Below are 16184 nucleotides of genomic sequence, written 5' to 3'. Positions count from 1 at the left end.
AGTCGGCAGTAATCGTCTATATAGCCCAAAATTAATAATTAGCATCATATTTGACTTAAAAGCCACAATGAAAAAGACTTGGAACTATTGTCAGGTGACAAATGTTTGGTTTCGTCACCAGAAAAGTCTACTTCACTTAGACAGTGATGATAAGATAATGGTGACCTTAGAAAAGGTGAAGCGTCATCGGCTGGCTGAAAGGTACCATTTAAAGTGCAGAGTATCTTTTTTGGCATGATGTTTGACAGCACATTAAGCTGGACGTTACAAACAGCATGCAATGTTTTCGTGTGATCAGACAGTGAGCGTTACACGATTTCTCACGACGGTTTGATGCGGATCCCATTCCACGACATTTTTGGTTCTGTACAAATGTCTAGTCAGATCCTCGGCAGATTACGGCTGCTGTTTATTCGATGATTGCAACATCAGATAGGTTGAAAAGATAGGCTACACTACCGTTCCCTCTTCATGTGCTTGTTTGCAGTGAAAATAACGACTATTAGTGCTGTTTAAGCAGAAACTCGTCATGTTGTTGTTGTTGTCTTCAGTCCTGAGACTGGTTTGATGCAGCTCTCCATGCTACTCTATCCTGTGCAAGCTTCTTCATCTCCCAGTACCTACTGCAACCTACATCCTTCTGAATCTGCTTAGTGTATTCATCTCTTGGTCTCCCCCTACGATTTTTACCCTCCACGCTGCCTTCCAATACTAAATTGGTGATCCCTTGATGCCTCAGATCATGTCCTACCAACCGATCCCTTCTTCTGGTCAAGTTGTGCCACAAACTTCTCTTCTCCCCAATCCTATTCAATACTTCCTCATTAGTTATGTGATCTACCCATCTAATCTTCAGCATTCTTCTGTAGCACCACATTTCAAAAGCTTCTATTCTCTTCTTGTCCAAACTATTTACCGTCCATGTTTCACTTCCATACATGGCTACACTCCATACAAATACTTTCAGAAATGACTTCCTGACACTTAAATCTATACTCGATGTTAACAAATTTCTCTTCTTCAGAAACACTTTCCTTCCCATTGTCAGTCTACATTTTATATCCTCTCTACTTCGACCATCATCAGTTATTTTGCTCCCCAAATAGCAAAACTCCTTTACTACTTTAAGTGTCTCATTTCCTAATCTAATACCCTCAGCATCACCCGACTTGATTCGACTACATTCCATTATCCTCGTTTTGCTTTTGTTGATGTTCATCTTATATCCTCCCTTCAAGACACCATCCATTCCGTTCAACTGCTCTTCCAAGTCCTTTGCTGTCTCTGACAGAATTACAATGTCATCGGCGAACCTCAAAGTTTTTATTTCTTCTCCATGGATTTTAATACCTACTCCAAATTTTTCTTCTGTTTCCTTTACTGCTTGCTCAATATACAGATTGAATAACATTGGGGAGAGGCTACAACCCTGTCTCACTCCTTTCCCAACCGCTGCTTCCCTCTCATGCCCCTCGACTCTTATAACTGCCATCTGGTTTCTGTACAAATTGTAAATAGCCGTTCGCTCCCTGTATTTTACCCCTGCCACCTTTAGAATTTGAAAGAGAATATTCCAGTCAACATTGTCAAAAGCTTTCTCTAAGTCTACAAATGCTGGAAACGTAGGTTTGCCTTTCCTTAATCTTTCTTCTAAGATAAGTCGTAAGGTCAGTATTGCCTCACGTGTTCCAGTATTTCTACGGAATCCAAACTGATCTTCCCCAAGGTCGGCTTCTACTAGTTTTTCCATTCGTCTGTAAAGAATTCGTGTTAGTATTTTGCAGCTGTGGCTTATTAAACTGATTGTTCGGTAATTTTCACATCTGTCAACACCTGCTTTCTTTGGGATTGGAATGATTATATTCTTCTTGAAGTCTGAGGGTATTTCGCCTGTCTCATACATCTTGCTCACCAGATGGTAGAGTTTTGTCAGGACTGGCTCTCCCAAGGCCGTCATTAGTTCTACTGGAATGTTGTCTACTCCGGCGGCCTTGTTTTGACTCAGGTCTTTCAGTGCTCTGTCAAACTCTTCACGCAGTATCGTATCTCCCATTTCATCTTCATCTACATCCTCTTCCATTTTCATAATATTGTCCTCAAGTACATCGCCCTTGTATAGACCCTCTATATACTCCTTCCACCTTTCTGCTTTCCCTTCTTTGCTTAGAACTGGGTTTCCATCTCAGCTCTTGATGTTCATACAAGTGGTTCTCTTATCTCCAAAGGTCTCTTTAATTTTCCTGTAGGCAGTATCTATCTTACCCCTAGTGAGATAAGCCTCTACATCCTTACATTTGTCCTCTAGCCATCCCTGCTTAGCCATTCTACACTTCCTGTCGATCTCATTTTTGAGACGTTTGTATTCCTTTTTGCCTGCTTCATTTACTGCATTTTTATATTTTCTCCTTTCATCAATTAAATTCAATATTTCTTCTGTTACCCAAGGATTTCTACTAGCCCTCGTCTTTTTACCTACTTGATCCTCTGCTGCCTTCAGTACTTCATCCCTCAAAGCTACCCATTCTTCTTCTACTGATTTCTTTCCCCCATTCCTGTCAATTGTTCCCTTATGCTCTCCCTGAAACTCTGTACAACCTCTGGTTCTTTCAGTTTATCCAGGTCCCATCTCCTTAAATTCCCACCTTTTTGCAGTTTCTTCAGTTTTAATCTACAGGTCATAACCAATAAATTATGGTCAGAGTCCACATCTGCCCCTGGAAATGTCTTACAATTTAAAACCTGGTTCCTAAATCTCTGTCTTACCATTATATAATCTATCTGATACCTTTTAGTATCTCCAGGCTTCTTCCATGTATACAATCTTCTATCATGATTCTTAAACCAAGTGTTAGCTATGATTAAGTTGTGCTCTGTGCAAAATTCTACCAGGCGGATTCCTCTTTCATTTCTTAGCCCCAATCCATATTCACCTACTACGTTTCCTTCTCTCCCTTTTCCTACACTCGAATTCCAGTCACCCATGACTATTAAATTTTCGTCTCCCTTCACTATCTGAATAATTTCTTTTATTTCATCATACATATCTTCAATTTCTTCGTCATCTGCAGTGCTAGTTGGCATATAAACTTGTACTACTGTAGTAGGTGTGGGCTTCGTATCTATCTTGGCCACAATAATGCGTTCACTGTGCTGTTTGTAGTAGCTTACCTGCATTCCTATTTTCCTATTCATTATTAAACCTACTCCTGCATTACCCCTATTTGACTTTGTGTTTATAACCCTGTAGTCACCTGACCAGAAGTCTTAAATAACGACTATTAGTGCTGTTTAAGCAGAAACTCGTCATATGTGCCTGAATATCAGAACATAAATATTAGCAAATTGTCAAGTTACACAGAGAATTCTTGCAGTTGACGAACTGCTCTATGAATTTCGTACATACCACAATAACACATTCAACGGGAGTATAGTTGCTCGTGGGAACACGTTGAAGAACATGCATTGTAGTCTGTTGTAAGCGCACATGCTATAAAGGCTCATGTCTCGCCATTTTAATGTCCGATGGACAATCGGGAACCGCGGTGACGTCATTCTAATTGTTGTCTTTGAACACAAGTTTCATTTCTGTTGTTCTCAATGTGTATTTCTTTCAGTTACCTTCTGCTCGTACACCGTAGTAATTCTTTGTATGTATTGTCAGATCTTTCATCGAGCTGTATTACTTAACAGTGACACATCATGTAACAGCTAGGCATATCAGTGTATTACCACGATATCGATCCTATAGTCTTCTCACAGCCACGATTCGCCTACCACAACTGCCACAAAAAAGAAATATCCAGTACCCTGAGGACTAGAGGAGTCAATTACAGCAGTTTGCCTACCCATCTGCTCAGAAATCATTTGTTTAATTTTCCATATTGAGATTGCGACAGTAACTCGCTAAGAGATGCTAATCGTATTAGCTTCGCCTAAAGGCAATACAACACACACAGAGTGTATGCAAGCTGATGATGACTGACATTTCTCAACGAACTTCCATCGAGTAGCAATAACCCAGATATGTGCGACGGTTTCTTCTTCTCAGATGTCTCTTTCTGCTACAAATATTTCGCTGTGACTGTGCCAAATTATTGTGCATTATTTTCATTTGTTTCAGAGGAGCTGGATGTATAATTGGGTATATTTAATATTTTAAGTGTTATTGTGGTTGTGCGGCATGTTATTTGCAAATGCTTATTATTCCAGAAGATATGGTTTGTGTGCAATGTTTGTGGCGCAATTGAGGGTTGAGCGAGGCCAAAAAAATAAAATCGTAAAAATTATATCACTTTGTATAAGTAAAAAAAGCATTTATTGTAAGAAGAAAATGGTACTTCTTTTCTACATTGGAACGTACAATCTTTAATCGCCGTCTTCACAGAGAGAGACATTACAAGTCTGAACCACAATATAGACGGCGTTAAAGGAGTACAGGTACACTTCACACCTTGACGCCCTTAGCCCTCAAGGCTTCTGCGTGCTTGGCGCGGTATTCTCCGGTAGGGTCGTACTTTGCCTGCAGCTTCGGCACGTACTCCGGTTTGCTGTTGCTGATGTACACCATGAACTTCGTCATGGCCGTTTTCTGGGGTTCGGCACAGTCCGCGCAGTCATTTTTTATTGTCTCCTCAACCAACCCTGCGTCAAAAGATGAGATTCACATAGCCACTTTAATAATATTCTAATATTACCAAGCACAAGCATAAGTGAAATGACAGTTTGATGAAATGACAAACATCTCTGCCCCATACACATTAACTTTTATGCTTTCCTCCTTGGGAAATAAAGCACGAACATGTTACCTCTTAAGTATTCAACAGACAGTGAAAATGATAATAACAGTTTTATACAACGAAATTGTTTAAAGCCAGGTACCTAAATTTACATTTGCATTCATTGCTCTCCAAACATTTTCTATAAATAGTAAATCATTAACAACGACTGTGCAGTCAGAACACATCCATACTTACAAGTACCACCTTCCGCAGCTCTAACTAGACATACATACAGAAGTGAAATAGTTTTTATCGATTTCCCAGCACAATGCACTAACTTATTTAGATGCAATAAGCACATTACAGTCACATCTTGATAGTTTCTTGTAATTTCTTCGGTTTCGTGACGAAGAGTTACGAATAACGTTTGGTGGACGATCAATAAGTGGATATCTTATGAAGTTGCTAAATAAAGAGTAATTCTAGAAATTACATCAGCGAAAGTAAGTGTCGTATCAAAAATTTTCCCTATACATTAACAGCAGTTGAAAATGGATGTAATCGCTAGATCGCAATAGCTATTCGGAGAGGAACATGCCAAGCACAGGAGAGACTAGTGCGGAGAGCCACTTCGAACCAGTCTTTGGACTGAAGATCGCGACTAAAACACATGTTATTTACCAAGGACTCCGCATAGCAAACTTTGACTGTTTTCTTTTTATTATTCGTGATATAACAGTGTAAATATTGCGTTTATGGCAAATAAGGAACACACAAAATAGCAATACTTCCATTTACATGAAGCATATTGTGTGTATTGTATCTGAAGTAGTAATTGCCAATGATGCCTCAAAGCAGTTAGCACTGAAATCCTTAAGTGGGCATGGATAACTTTGTTGAGAGTGTTTCATCTTCTAATAATGCCATGCTCAGAAATTACTGGTACTGCATCTAAACAGAACTTAATTGTTATTATTCAAGGAAATAGTGAATTGCTAAGTGTACTTCAGTACGTTGGATGGAGGTATTACGTATAAACATTTGTAAATGTCACTTGAATTATCAACTATCTATGTCGGAAAAGTTTCTTGTACGAAACATAAAAATTAGATTTGACGTCAACAGTATGTTTCAGGAAGAATAGCAACTATAAGACAAAAAAAGAGGAGAGTGGGAGGCACTGCACAATGGCACTGCATAATCAACAGATTGGTGATTATGTTTTAAGCCTGTAGCTGTATAGTTAAGGATTACCAGACGAAAAAAATCTGGATGAAATTAGCTTACACATTGCATATCTTTCCGTGAAGAACAGCAATTAAATGTAGAACAGGGATGTTATTATTTCGTTCATTCATTACAGAAAAATTATTTTAGATACCCTACTAACTTATTATTATCTGTGAGATTAATAGAAAAGTACTATTTGTATTCAAAATCTCGTTGTACACGACGTCGTTCGAGATGAGGCATCAGTCAAACTGGAAAAGGACAGCAAACAAAATCTATCGTTCCGCTTATAAGGAACCATCTCATTATTAACTATAATCGATTTAAGTAAATCACAGAAAGACTTAATCCGGATAGCTAAATGGGCTTTTGAATTCCGCTCTTTCCCCATGTCAGTCAGTTCCCTTAAAAGGTAGACAATGTTTATTCTGTTGCAGCATTTTGTACGATAATCCGTCATAATGCTTGAGAACCATTTACCACAATTATCCATTCGATAGCTGTTTCCAATTAACATTTGGTTGAAGATTTTGAATAAAACAATTTCAAGTTACCTTCCTCCACAAGCAGAACCGTTCACTGTCGCAAACTTGAGGGTTAGCAATGATTTTAAAGCGTTATTTGCACCGACCGAGGACCTCCAGCGCACATGAGGGCCACATCGGGAAGTAAGTGAACTGTTCAATCTCATATTTTTCTATTTCTGCAGTTGTAGGAGACTTACTTTCTGTATTCGTGATAAAATTACGAGACAAAGAGACTCACAATGTCAAGGCGGAAATAAATTCTTATGGGCTATAGCCTGTATCATATTGTAAAAAATACCAACATTTCAGCCTCTACAGTCCAAAAGAATTATATGGAATCTCACTCCGGCCACAAAAGCCTACGAAAATACGAAAAAGTGCGTTCAGCAGCCTGAAACGAAAGAATATCAAATAAATGAAGGGTAAAAGAACTGACGCACAGAATTACAGACCAATACCCCTCACTGCTTTAATACAGAATCCTTGAACATATTCTCAGTTCTAATACAATAACTTTTCTTGAGACCGAGAAGCTTATTTCCACGAATCAGCATGGTTTTAGAAAGAATCTCTCGTGTGAAACTCAGCCTTGCCTCTTCTCATTTGATATACTCCGAGCTATGGAAGATTCTGGATTTCCGGAAGACATTTCACATACTATCCCACTGCAGACTGTTAAGGTAAGATCATATGGAATCGGTTGCCAGATATCTGATTAGCTCTAAGACTCTTAAGGGACAGAAGCTAACATGTTGTCCTCGACGGTCACTATTCATCAGAGACGTGGATAGCCCAGCAAGGTATGCTAGGACCGCTACTATTTTCTAAATTCGTAAGTGATGCGGCGATCTGCAGTTGTTTGCTCATCGTGTTGTGGTGTATTGTAAGGTGTCGAAGTTGAGTGACTATGGGATACAAGATCACTTAGACAAAATTCTAGTGGGTGAGTTGAATGGCAGCTCTATACGTAGGAAAATGTGAGTTAAAGCGGATAAGTAGGAAAATCAAACCCACAATGTACGGATGCAGCGTTAGTAGAGTCCTGCTTGACTCATTCACATTTTTTAAACATGTGGGCTTAACGATGCAAAACGATATGAAATGGAACGAGCATGCGACGGAGTCTTATCTGGGAAGATGACCGCAAATTGGATGCTAGTGCGACCTATTCTTCAGTAGTATTCGAATGTTTGTGATCTGTAGCAGGTCGGATTAAAGGAAGATATCGAAGCAATTCAAAGGCGGGCTGCTAGATTTGTTACCAGTGGGTTGGAACAACACTGTTATGTAAATACTTCGGCAACTCAAATAGAAATGCCTCGAAAGAAGACAACGTTCTCTTCGAGGGACACTATTGAGAAAATTTAGAGAAGCGGTATTTAAGGCTGACTGTAGAGCGCCTCTTCTGGCACCAACATAAATTTCGCGTAGAGACCAAGAAGATAAGGTACGAGGAATTGATACTGATACAAGGCTTATAGACAGTCGTTTTACCGAAGCAATTCAAAGGCGGGCTGCTAGATTTGTTACCAGTGGGTTGGAACAACACTTAAGTGTTATGTAGATACTTCGGCAACTCAAATAGAAATGCCTCGAAAGAAGACAACGTTCTCTTCGAGGGACACTATTGAGAAAATTTAGAGAAGCGGTATTTAAGGCTGACTGTAGAGCGCCTCTTCTGCCACCAACATAAATTTCGCGTACAGACCAAGAAGATAAGATACGAGGAATTGATACTGATACAAGGCTTATAGACAGTCGTTTTACCGAAGCAATTCAAAGGCGGGCTGCTAGATTTGTTACCAGTGGGTTGGAACAACACTTAAGTGTTATGTAGATACTTCGGCAACTCAAATAGAAATGCCTCGAAAGAAGACAACGTTCTCTTCGAGGGACACTATTGAGAAAATTTAGAGAAGCGGTATTTAAGGCTGACTGTAGAGCGCCTCTTCTGCCACCAACATAAATTTCGCGTACAGACCAAGAAGATAAGATACGAGGAATTGATACTGATACAAGGCTTATAGACAGTCGTTTTACCGAAGCAATTCAAAGGCGGGCTGCTAGATTTGTTACCAGTGGGTTAGAACAACACTTAAGTGTTATGTAGATACTTCGGCAACTCAAATAGAAATGCCTCGAAAGAAGACAACGTTCTCTTCGAGGGACACTATTGAGAAAATTTAGAGAAGCGGTATTTAAGGCTGACTGTAGAGCGCCTCTTCTGCCACCAACATAAATTTCGCGTAGAGACCAAGAAGATAAGATACGGGGAATTGATACTGATACAAGGCTTATAGACAGACGTTTTACCGAAGCAATTCAAAGGCGGGCTGCTAGATTTGTTACCAGTGGGTTGGAACAACACTTAAGTGTTATGTAGATACTTCGGCAACTCAAATAGAAATGCCTCGAAAGAAGACAACGTTCTCTTCGAGGGACACTATTGAGAAAATTTAGAGAAGCGGTATTTAAGGCTGACTATAGAGCGCCTCTTCTGCCACCATCACAAATTTCGCGTAGAGACCACGAAGATAAGATACGAGGAATTGATACTGATACAAGGCTTATAGACAGTCGTTTTACCGAAGCAATTCAAAGGCGGGCTGCTAGATTTGTTACCAGTGGGTTGGAACAACACTTAAGTGTTATGTAGATACTTCGGCAACTCAAATAGAAATGCCTCGAAAGAAGACAACGTTCTCTTCGAGGGACACTATTGAGAAAATTTAGAGAAGCGGTATTTAAGGCTGACTATAGAGCGCCTCTTCTGCCACCATCATAAATTTCGCGTAGAGACCACGAAGATAAGATACGAGGAATTGATACTGATACAAGGCTTATAGACAGTCGTTTTACCCTCGTTTTCTTTGCGAGTGTAACAGGAAAGGAAATAATTAGTAGTGGTACAGGATACCCTCCGCCCTGCATCATACGGTGAATTGCGATGTATGTATGCAGATGTAGATGTAGAAAAAGATGGGCGGATAACGACCATTACAATACCAAGGTGGAAGCAGAGAAAGATACATTAGTGTTATGAGGTGTATAAGGCAGGGTTCCGTCCTATCCCTAACGAAGCTTATATTTTATGTTGTTGCAGGAATTAAACAAGTGAAATCATGTTTCAGACAAGGAATGAAATCCCATAGAGCATTAATACAAGAAGCAAAGAGTTGGAGAAGACGTAGCCCTCCCGTAAGAAATAAACAGAAATGCAGAAGAACTGTTAACTGGAATGTATAGAACATTGGTAATGTAGAAACTAAACAACGGTTAAAGTGAGGAAGAGTATTCGGACGAAAAATAGGGAGTAATCAGCGTTGAATTTGAGAAAGATATCGCAGAAGAACACTGTGTAACAACACACAGCATGATAACAAGGTGTGAACAAATCAAAGAAAAAGGAGAAGTCAGATGCTTCAGCGATGAAACGTTTTTTGATATAAAACTGCTACTAAAGCTAGATATTGTGTTGGTTTTTACCAAAACGATCGTAAAAGTGTAGGAGCACAGTATTGTATGGGAGTTAAGAAAAATGGGAAATACCGAAAAAAGTGCTGGAAGAATTTTTAAATTGACACTATAAAAGAGCGTTGCAAGTTAAGTAATAAAACGCAAGATGATGTATTAGAAATAATTGTACAGGAAGTAAATCTACCGCGAATCGTTATCGGAGGTAGGCAGATTATGGTGCCAACCATGACGGGTTGATTAGGCGTCCAGATGGTGACAGGTGTAGGGGAGAGTGGAGTACCTTGGCACACTTTTCAGACTTTCTCTTCTAGCCAGCCCTGAAGCAGGAGTTTAAGATATTTTCTTATTGTATTCTGATATGATAGAATTCGTTTTATGTGTGATACAGTCTATTCCTGAGATCACAAAAATTACTCTGGAAAAGTAAGTTTTTCCAAATATAAAAACATGTTCAAAGAGCTAGTACAAAATATTCTATTGTAATTTAAAAGTGTTACAATCGATAACACGTTGTAATTGTCTGTGTGTTAGGTTATTACTCTACTACACAATAACCAGTTAATGAAATCGAAATAAAGCAATATATAGTCAGAAACTGATTACAAGTAAAAAATTTTTTGAAATAGAAGCTTTCGGCAAGTAACAGAGATTTTGATTTTCAAGATAGCGAAAATTGCTAAGACTGTAAAGAAACTCAGTTCATTTGCAAATGTGACATATTTCGTGGTAGACGAGCTCGTTCTGTTTTAGGTACAGGATGGTGCACGATGGACGAAGTGTGGCTTAACCGACCAGACGTAATATAACTAGATTAAAAAATATACAGAACATGACTCACCATAAATCTGTGTAGTTGTAGAATTAAAAATATCCTCCAAATAGCTATAATATATTACACGGCACTTAAACATGTACAACTCGTAATAGTTACAAGTACTCCACAAAACACAGACTCATGTCTCAAAACAAAAGAACAGTAGGAAATGCAGGAAATTTCATGTGTGCCTAGATACACTGCCCTCCAGGTGCAACACTGTCTGCTGTTCCCAGATCCTAAACCAATATTAGGATATGAAAATTTTGAGTAAAGTACAAAAAAAATATTGGTCCATGAAAGGAAGAGGTCAAACACGATGTCAGATCTGTTTAAGGACGACTCAGTAATAAATGCAAAATATGGGTGCAACCTCTCTCCATCTATAGAGGAACAATACCGGTGGCATCAGGTGACAAAGAAAACCGTGAAGTCAGAGACTGGTCTTTCGCAAACGACAGTCACCAGTAGTGATCAAGACATTGAAGATCAAGCTGATAGGGTACCTCCATGGTACACAATATCTGTGGACAAATCACTATAAAAACACCGACGACTGCGTAATGTCTGTAAAACAACAAACAGGGCTACGGATGCAGGTATACTGAATGAAACGCGTTTGGTTGTCAAAAGGACAATGCGTGAGATCTTCAGTGACTGCAATAGAAGAAACCGAATGAAATTTTGGCCTTATGTAATGTCCAGGCTATTAGTGCCCGGACCAATAAAGCGAAAATGAGGGTAAAAAATGGCATGCAGAAAGGATGAACTTTGTTTTCAAATCATCATATACAAAGAAAGAGACATTGCTACTGCGCCACTTTAATTCCAGCTCTACAGCAAAGATAGCTGATGTAGGTGTCACTATCAGTGGCGCTAAGGAACAACTGAAAACGCTAAAATTAAACAAGAAACGAGGGCTGAATGGACTACCAGTCAGATTGTATAGATAATTTGTTCCTGTGTAAGCTCGTAGATTAATTATAAAATACAGTAGATCTCTAAAACCAGAATCTGTGACTACTTATTGGAAGAAAGCACAAGTCATAAGCGTCTATCAGAAGGGTAGCAGACGTGATATACATAATTAGTGGCTAGTCAAATTAAGGTCCATCTTTTGTACAATCCTAGAACATACTAGGTCTTGAAACATAATAAAGTATCTCGAAAAGAATTATCTACTCCATGTCAACAAGCACGGAGTACTAAAATGTCAGTCGTACGACACCCAACTCGTGCTTTTATCATGTGTTATGCCGAAAGCCATTTATAAAGGGACCGAGTGGATGCAGCAAGAGGTTTGACTTTTCAAAATCATTTGAGTCGGTACATTTATTAAGAAAAATAGCATCATATAGCGTAACAAAGAGAACTGTAACTGAATTAAGGTTTTCTTGGTAGGTAAGACATAGCACGTCTTGGATAGAGAGTTAACGACGGAGGTAGAAGTGTGCCCAGGAAGTGTACATTGACACTTGTTGTGCAGGTTGTATATTAATGATCAGGCAGGCAATATTAATAACTTATTCATGGATATGATACAGTTATCTACATTGAAGTACTGTCTGCAGAAATATCCAATCAGATCTTCATAAGACTTCAAAGCGGTGCGTAGATTTGCATTTGCTTTAAACGTAGAGAAATGTAAAATTGTACACTTCACAAAACTTGGCAAATTTGCATTCTATGTATACAACATGAATGAGTTACGTTTGTTATCAGCTATCTCATACAAATAGCTGTATGTAACATTTCTTTGTGCATATATTGTAGATGTATTACATAATTTCAGTCATAGGTAAGGCAGTTGGCACATTTCTGATCATTGGTATGATAGTCGAAAATGCTTACAACTACCTGTACGTTTCATTTTGCAGTAATGCTCAAGCACGTTATAATTTACACATGGTGTTGGGGCGATCTACTGTTGTAATTTACAATACTAGAAACGAAGATCTCTGCAGGTGAAATAGTTTACTTAATGACCAGTTTTACAGTAACTAGCTGTCAGAGTCTCAGATCTCCCAGAAACATAATTATACATCCATCTCGTCCATATCCTGAGAAAATGCTCCAACTATAATAACACAGCTACACATTGGTCTGTCAAATAAATAAAACTTGCGTTATTAAATATCCATAGCACCAATAAGGAGAACATGAGCAAAAATCAGTGCATCAGTAAACATGATGAGTCTTCCTGAGCTGACATCAGAGCATCATCGTTACTGATGTACCTGTTTTTAGTCTTGTTCTCTTTGTTGGTGTTATGGATACTTTTCTTTTGCAAGTTTTGTATATTTGACAAAATACTGTGGAACTGTATTATTATATTTAGAGCATGTTCTCAGTACATCGAAGAGACTGATGTGTTATTATATTACCGGGAGACCTAATTATCTGAGAATGACAGGTAGTTACTATCGAAACTGGTCACGAAATAAACTGCTACACAAACTGCATTTTGGCTTCTAATATCATAAACTATACTTATGGGTAGCAAGGAATACGAAACGTACTGAAAGAAGAAGAGTAGGAATGTTCACAGGTATACTTGATTCATGGGAGATACTTCAATTATCCTGCGAATATCTTCTTAGACAGTTTAAACGTGACTCGAACAGGATGAAGTGGTACCATGCCGAGCGGTCTTTTCCAAGCACTTCACAGTGGCTTCGAGAGTATGTATTTGTAGATGTAGATGTATGCAGGGTGTCCCAAGAGGAATGGTCAGTATTCAGGAATATGAAAGGAACGATATTTACGATAATTCAAAGCAAAAAAATCCAGTAAGCATGCACACCTAGAGAAGTATGAGCGCATACCTCTTCTGCAATACTCTCTCTACTGCAAGCTGTTTGCTTTCCATATTTCGAGAGCTGGTAGTATGAGCCAAAACACCAACCAGGGTAGCCGAGATCGCAAATGCGCTGCTTCCTGGACTCGGGTAGGCGCACCGGGCCCGGATCGAATCCGCCCGGCGGATTAACGACGAGGGCCGATATGCTGGCCAGCCTGGATGTGGTTTTTAGGCGGTTTTCCACATCCCGCTAGGTGAATGCCGAGCTGTTTCCCCATGTTTCGCCTCAGTTACACGCTTCACAGACATTTGCGAACGTTCGCACTACTTCATGACTTACACTAGATGCAGGCTGCTGCGATACACTACTTCCGTCCTGGGGGGTTCGGGGTGGCGGCAGGAAGGGCATCCGGCCACGCTCTGCCATTGACACTGCCAAATCGGTCATAACAAAGCCGACCCCGCGCTGGAGCGGGACAAAGGCCAGAGAAAGAAAGAAAGAAAGAAAGTAGTATGGTCCAAAATAAGAAAGCAATGACTAGTAAACATGGGCTCTCGGAGTACTTACCTTAAGAGCAGTTGTTCATCTTTGCTGCTGTGAAGAACAGGTGTTCACAAATTTTAAGGTAAGCATTACAGAGTCCAAGTTCACCGACAATTTTTTTCTCGTTTTGGTCCATAGTGCCTCCCTTGCAGCAGAATTTTCACTTATTGTAGATGAAGAAGTGTTCACAGCTCTTCAGGGATGTATTTTAGAGGACATGTTTACCAGACATTTTTTCCTTCCAACGAGCGTTACAGTCATATTCCTGAATAGTGACGAGTCCTTCTGTATGTAGATGTAGGTCCGCTTCAGAGAATGCTCTGGCTCGCAGCAGTATCTACTCTGCTGTTATCACGACTCCTGTCAGCGTTTAATTGGTTAAAAAATTTATTGCTTCGCACTTACGTCTCACAATTTTTCCGTCGGCGGTGCAGGAGCTGTCCGAGTCGTCGAGGAGGCACTTGTGGACCGCCTCCAGTTTGGCGGAGTCGGCCAGCAGCGCGTCCATGTCGACGCTGCCCAACTGCGACAGTGGCGTCTGGGCTGCCACCAGCGCCAGGAGGGCGAGCACGACCAAGAGAGTCAGGCGGGACATGGCGTGATGGAGGCTTCGTTGCGTCTGCACTGCCCGCGGCTGGCGCCAGCTCTTATACTCGCACGCAGCCAACGGCCTTGTTTAGTAATAGTGACACAGCAACTGCTGATCTACTTGCAGCCGACTGTTGCTATTTTATTTTCACCGCATCCGAGTCCACGTTAATCACCTGTAGGTGATTTGCAAAGTACGTGCCAAGGAGCATTCGCTCTCACTGTAAACAATAAAACAGAGTTAGTAGTGACCTGTGAGATGAGTCACCCATCATCTGTCTTCTCTGTACTGAAGCCCGATGTCCGAGAAAATTTCTGAGCTGATGGACTTTATTTTATTTTATTTATTTATTTGATGCATCAATCTTCTGACTGCAGTCCGTCGTGTATTCTCTCCAGCCCACTCTTTTCATTCCAGAATGGCAATTAGAACCAACGTCCTCAGTCGTTTGCTGGATATATTTCTATCGCTGTCCTCTACAGTTTTTATCCTCTATAGCTCCATCTACTGCCATGGAGATTATTGATTAATATCTTAATGTATGTCCTATGAACCTGTCCGTTCTTCTTGTCAGTGTTTTATATGTTCCTTTCCTTGCAGTGCGATGTCTTTTCGTGTGTATCAACTGATTTCCTTGCCTGCATGCTGACATGTTCTGGCAGCCAGTTGCTATAGCATCTTTCACATCATTCTCCACCAGCCCTGTATATTGATAACCTCACTCCATTTATGCCATCTCCATGGAAGCCAATGGCGTCAGATAACTTTGTCTCTGCTATGATTACGCTTTGTAAGTTTTCTTCAATTGCCCATAGAGGGTTATCTGCGTATAAACAGCCAATCTGAAGTCGCTATTCTCCTCCATCTACTTAAATGTAATTTGACAAACTGCTTGATATAGCAGATATTTTTGTAATGTTGTTTAACGTATGACAAGATCTTTTCGGGTTATCAGCCGCGTCAAGGCGTCGTTCTGCGGCAACGTTTTGACAAGTTTCCTACTCGTCATCGTCAGGCGAAATGACAGGTTCATGTCCAGTTCGTATCTCTATAGCCACTGGACTGTAAGCTACCCTGCCTTGTCTGGAACAGTTTGACCAATAGACACGCGTCCGGATCGGGTGTCGCGGTCAGTGTTCGTGGTAGGGAAGGAGGGCGAGGGTGGGGTGGGGGGGGAGGGAGGGAGGATCACTTACGGTGGCGATGGAAAGTGGGAGGGGCAGGGGGGCTCTCAACATTTTGAAAACTCCTAGTGTCGAATGCCTATTACAACGGCTGCATTCACCGCTTACACGTAAGAGTGTTCAAGAAGTATTCTTGCTAGCTCTACATCCCATGTGCAGCTCAGTTCCTTCCCCAGTTTACAGGATCATCGTGGACCTGCATCTCCAACGCACAATACCTCTATATGTTCAGAATCGCACGTATGAATTTCTTTGAAGCAGTGGTCTGCTTTTGGAGATTTGTCCATTTGGCTTAGGCGAA

General features: G+C 40.3%; 1 protein-coding gene and 1 long non-coding RNA gene across 3 annotated transcripts in view; one reads left to right on the top strand and one right to left on the bottom strand.

The window, feature by feature from the left end:
• Nucleotides 1-4292: 4292 nt before the first annotated feature.
• LOC126088131 (ejaculatory bulb-specific protein 3-like) overlaps nt 4293-16184 on the bottom strand; it is a 94156-nt gene continuing 82264 nt past the window's right edge. Inside the window, exons 1-2 of one of the 2 annotated variants that reach the window (XM_049906249.1) lie at nt 14516-14747; nt 4293-4641 (exon numbers count right to left, since the gene is read on the bottom strand). In XM_049906249.1, the coding sequence (XP_049762206.1) occupies nt 4445-4641; nt 14516-14705 (387 nt within the window). In that variant the 5' untranslated portion in view covers nt 14706-14747 and the 3' untranslated portion in view covers nt 4293-4444. Of the gene's footprint in view, nt 4642-14515; nt 14748-16184 lie in introns of those variants that run through there. The other variant, XM_049906250.1, reaches the window with a different exon arrangement.
• On the top strand, nt 7779-10346 carry LOC126088132 (uncharacterized). The gene is made up of 2 exons (XR_007519944.1): nt 7779-7922; nt 9288-10346. It is a non-coding gene; the product is annotated as an uncharacterized LOC126088132 (long non-coding RNA).

The sequence above is a fragment of the Schistocerca cancellata genome, chromosome 6 (genome assembly GCF_023864275.1).
Source record: "Schistocerca cancellata isolate TAMUIC-IGC-003103 chromosome 6, iqSchCanc2.1, whole genome shotgun sequence".
NCBI classification, from domain to species: domain Eukaryota; kingdom Metazoa; phylum Arthropoda; class Insecta; order Orthoptera; family Acrididae; genus Schistocerca; species Schistocerca cancellata.
The sequence above is the reverse complement of the archived record's forward strand: the minus strand, read 5'-3'. Positions and strand labels throughout refer to the sequence as shown.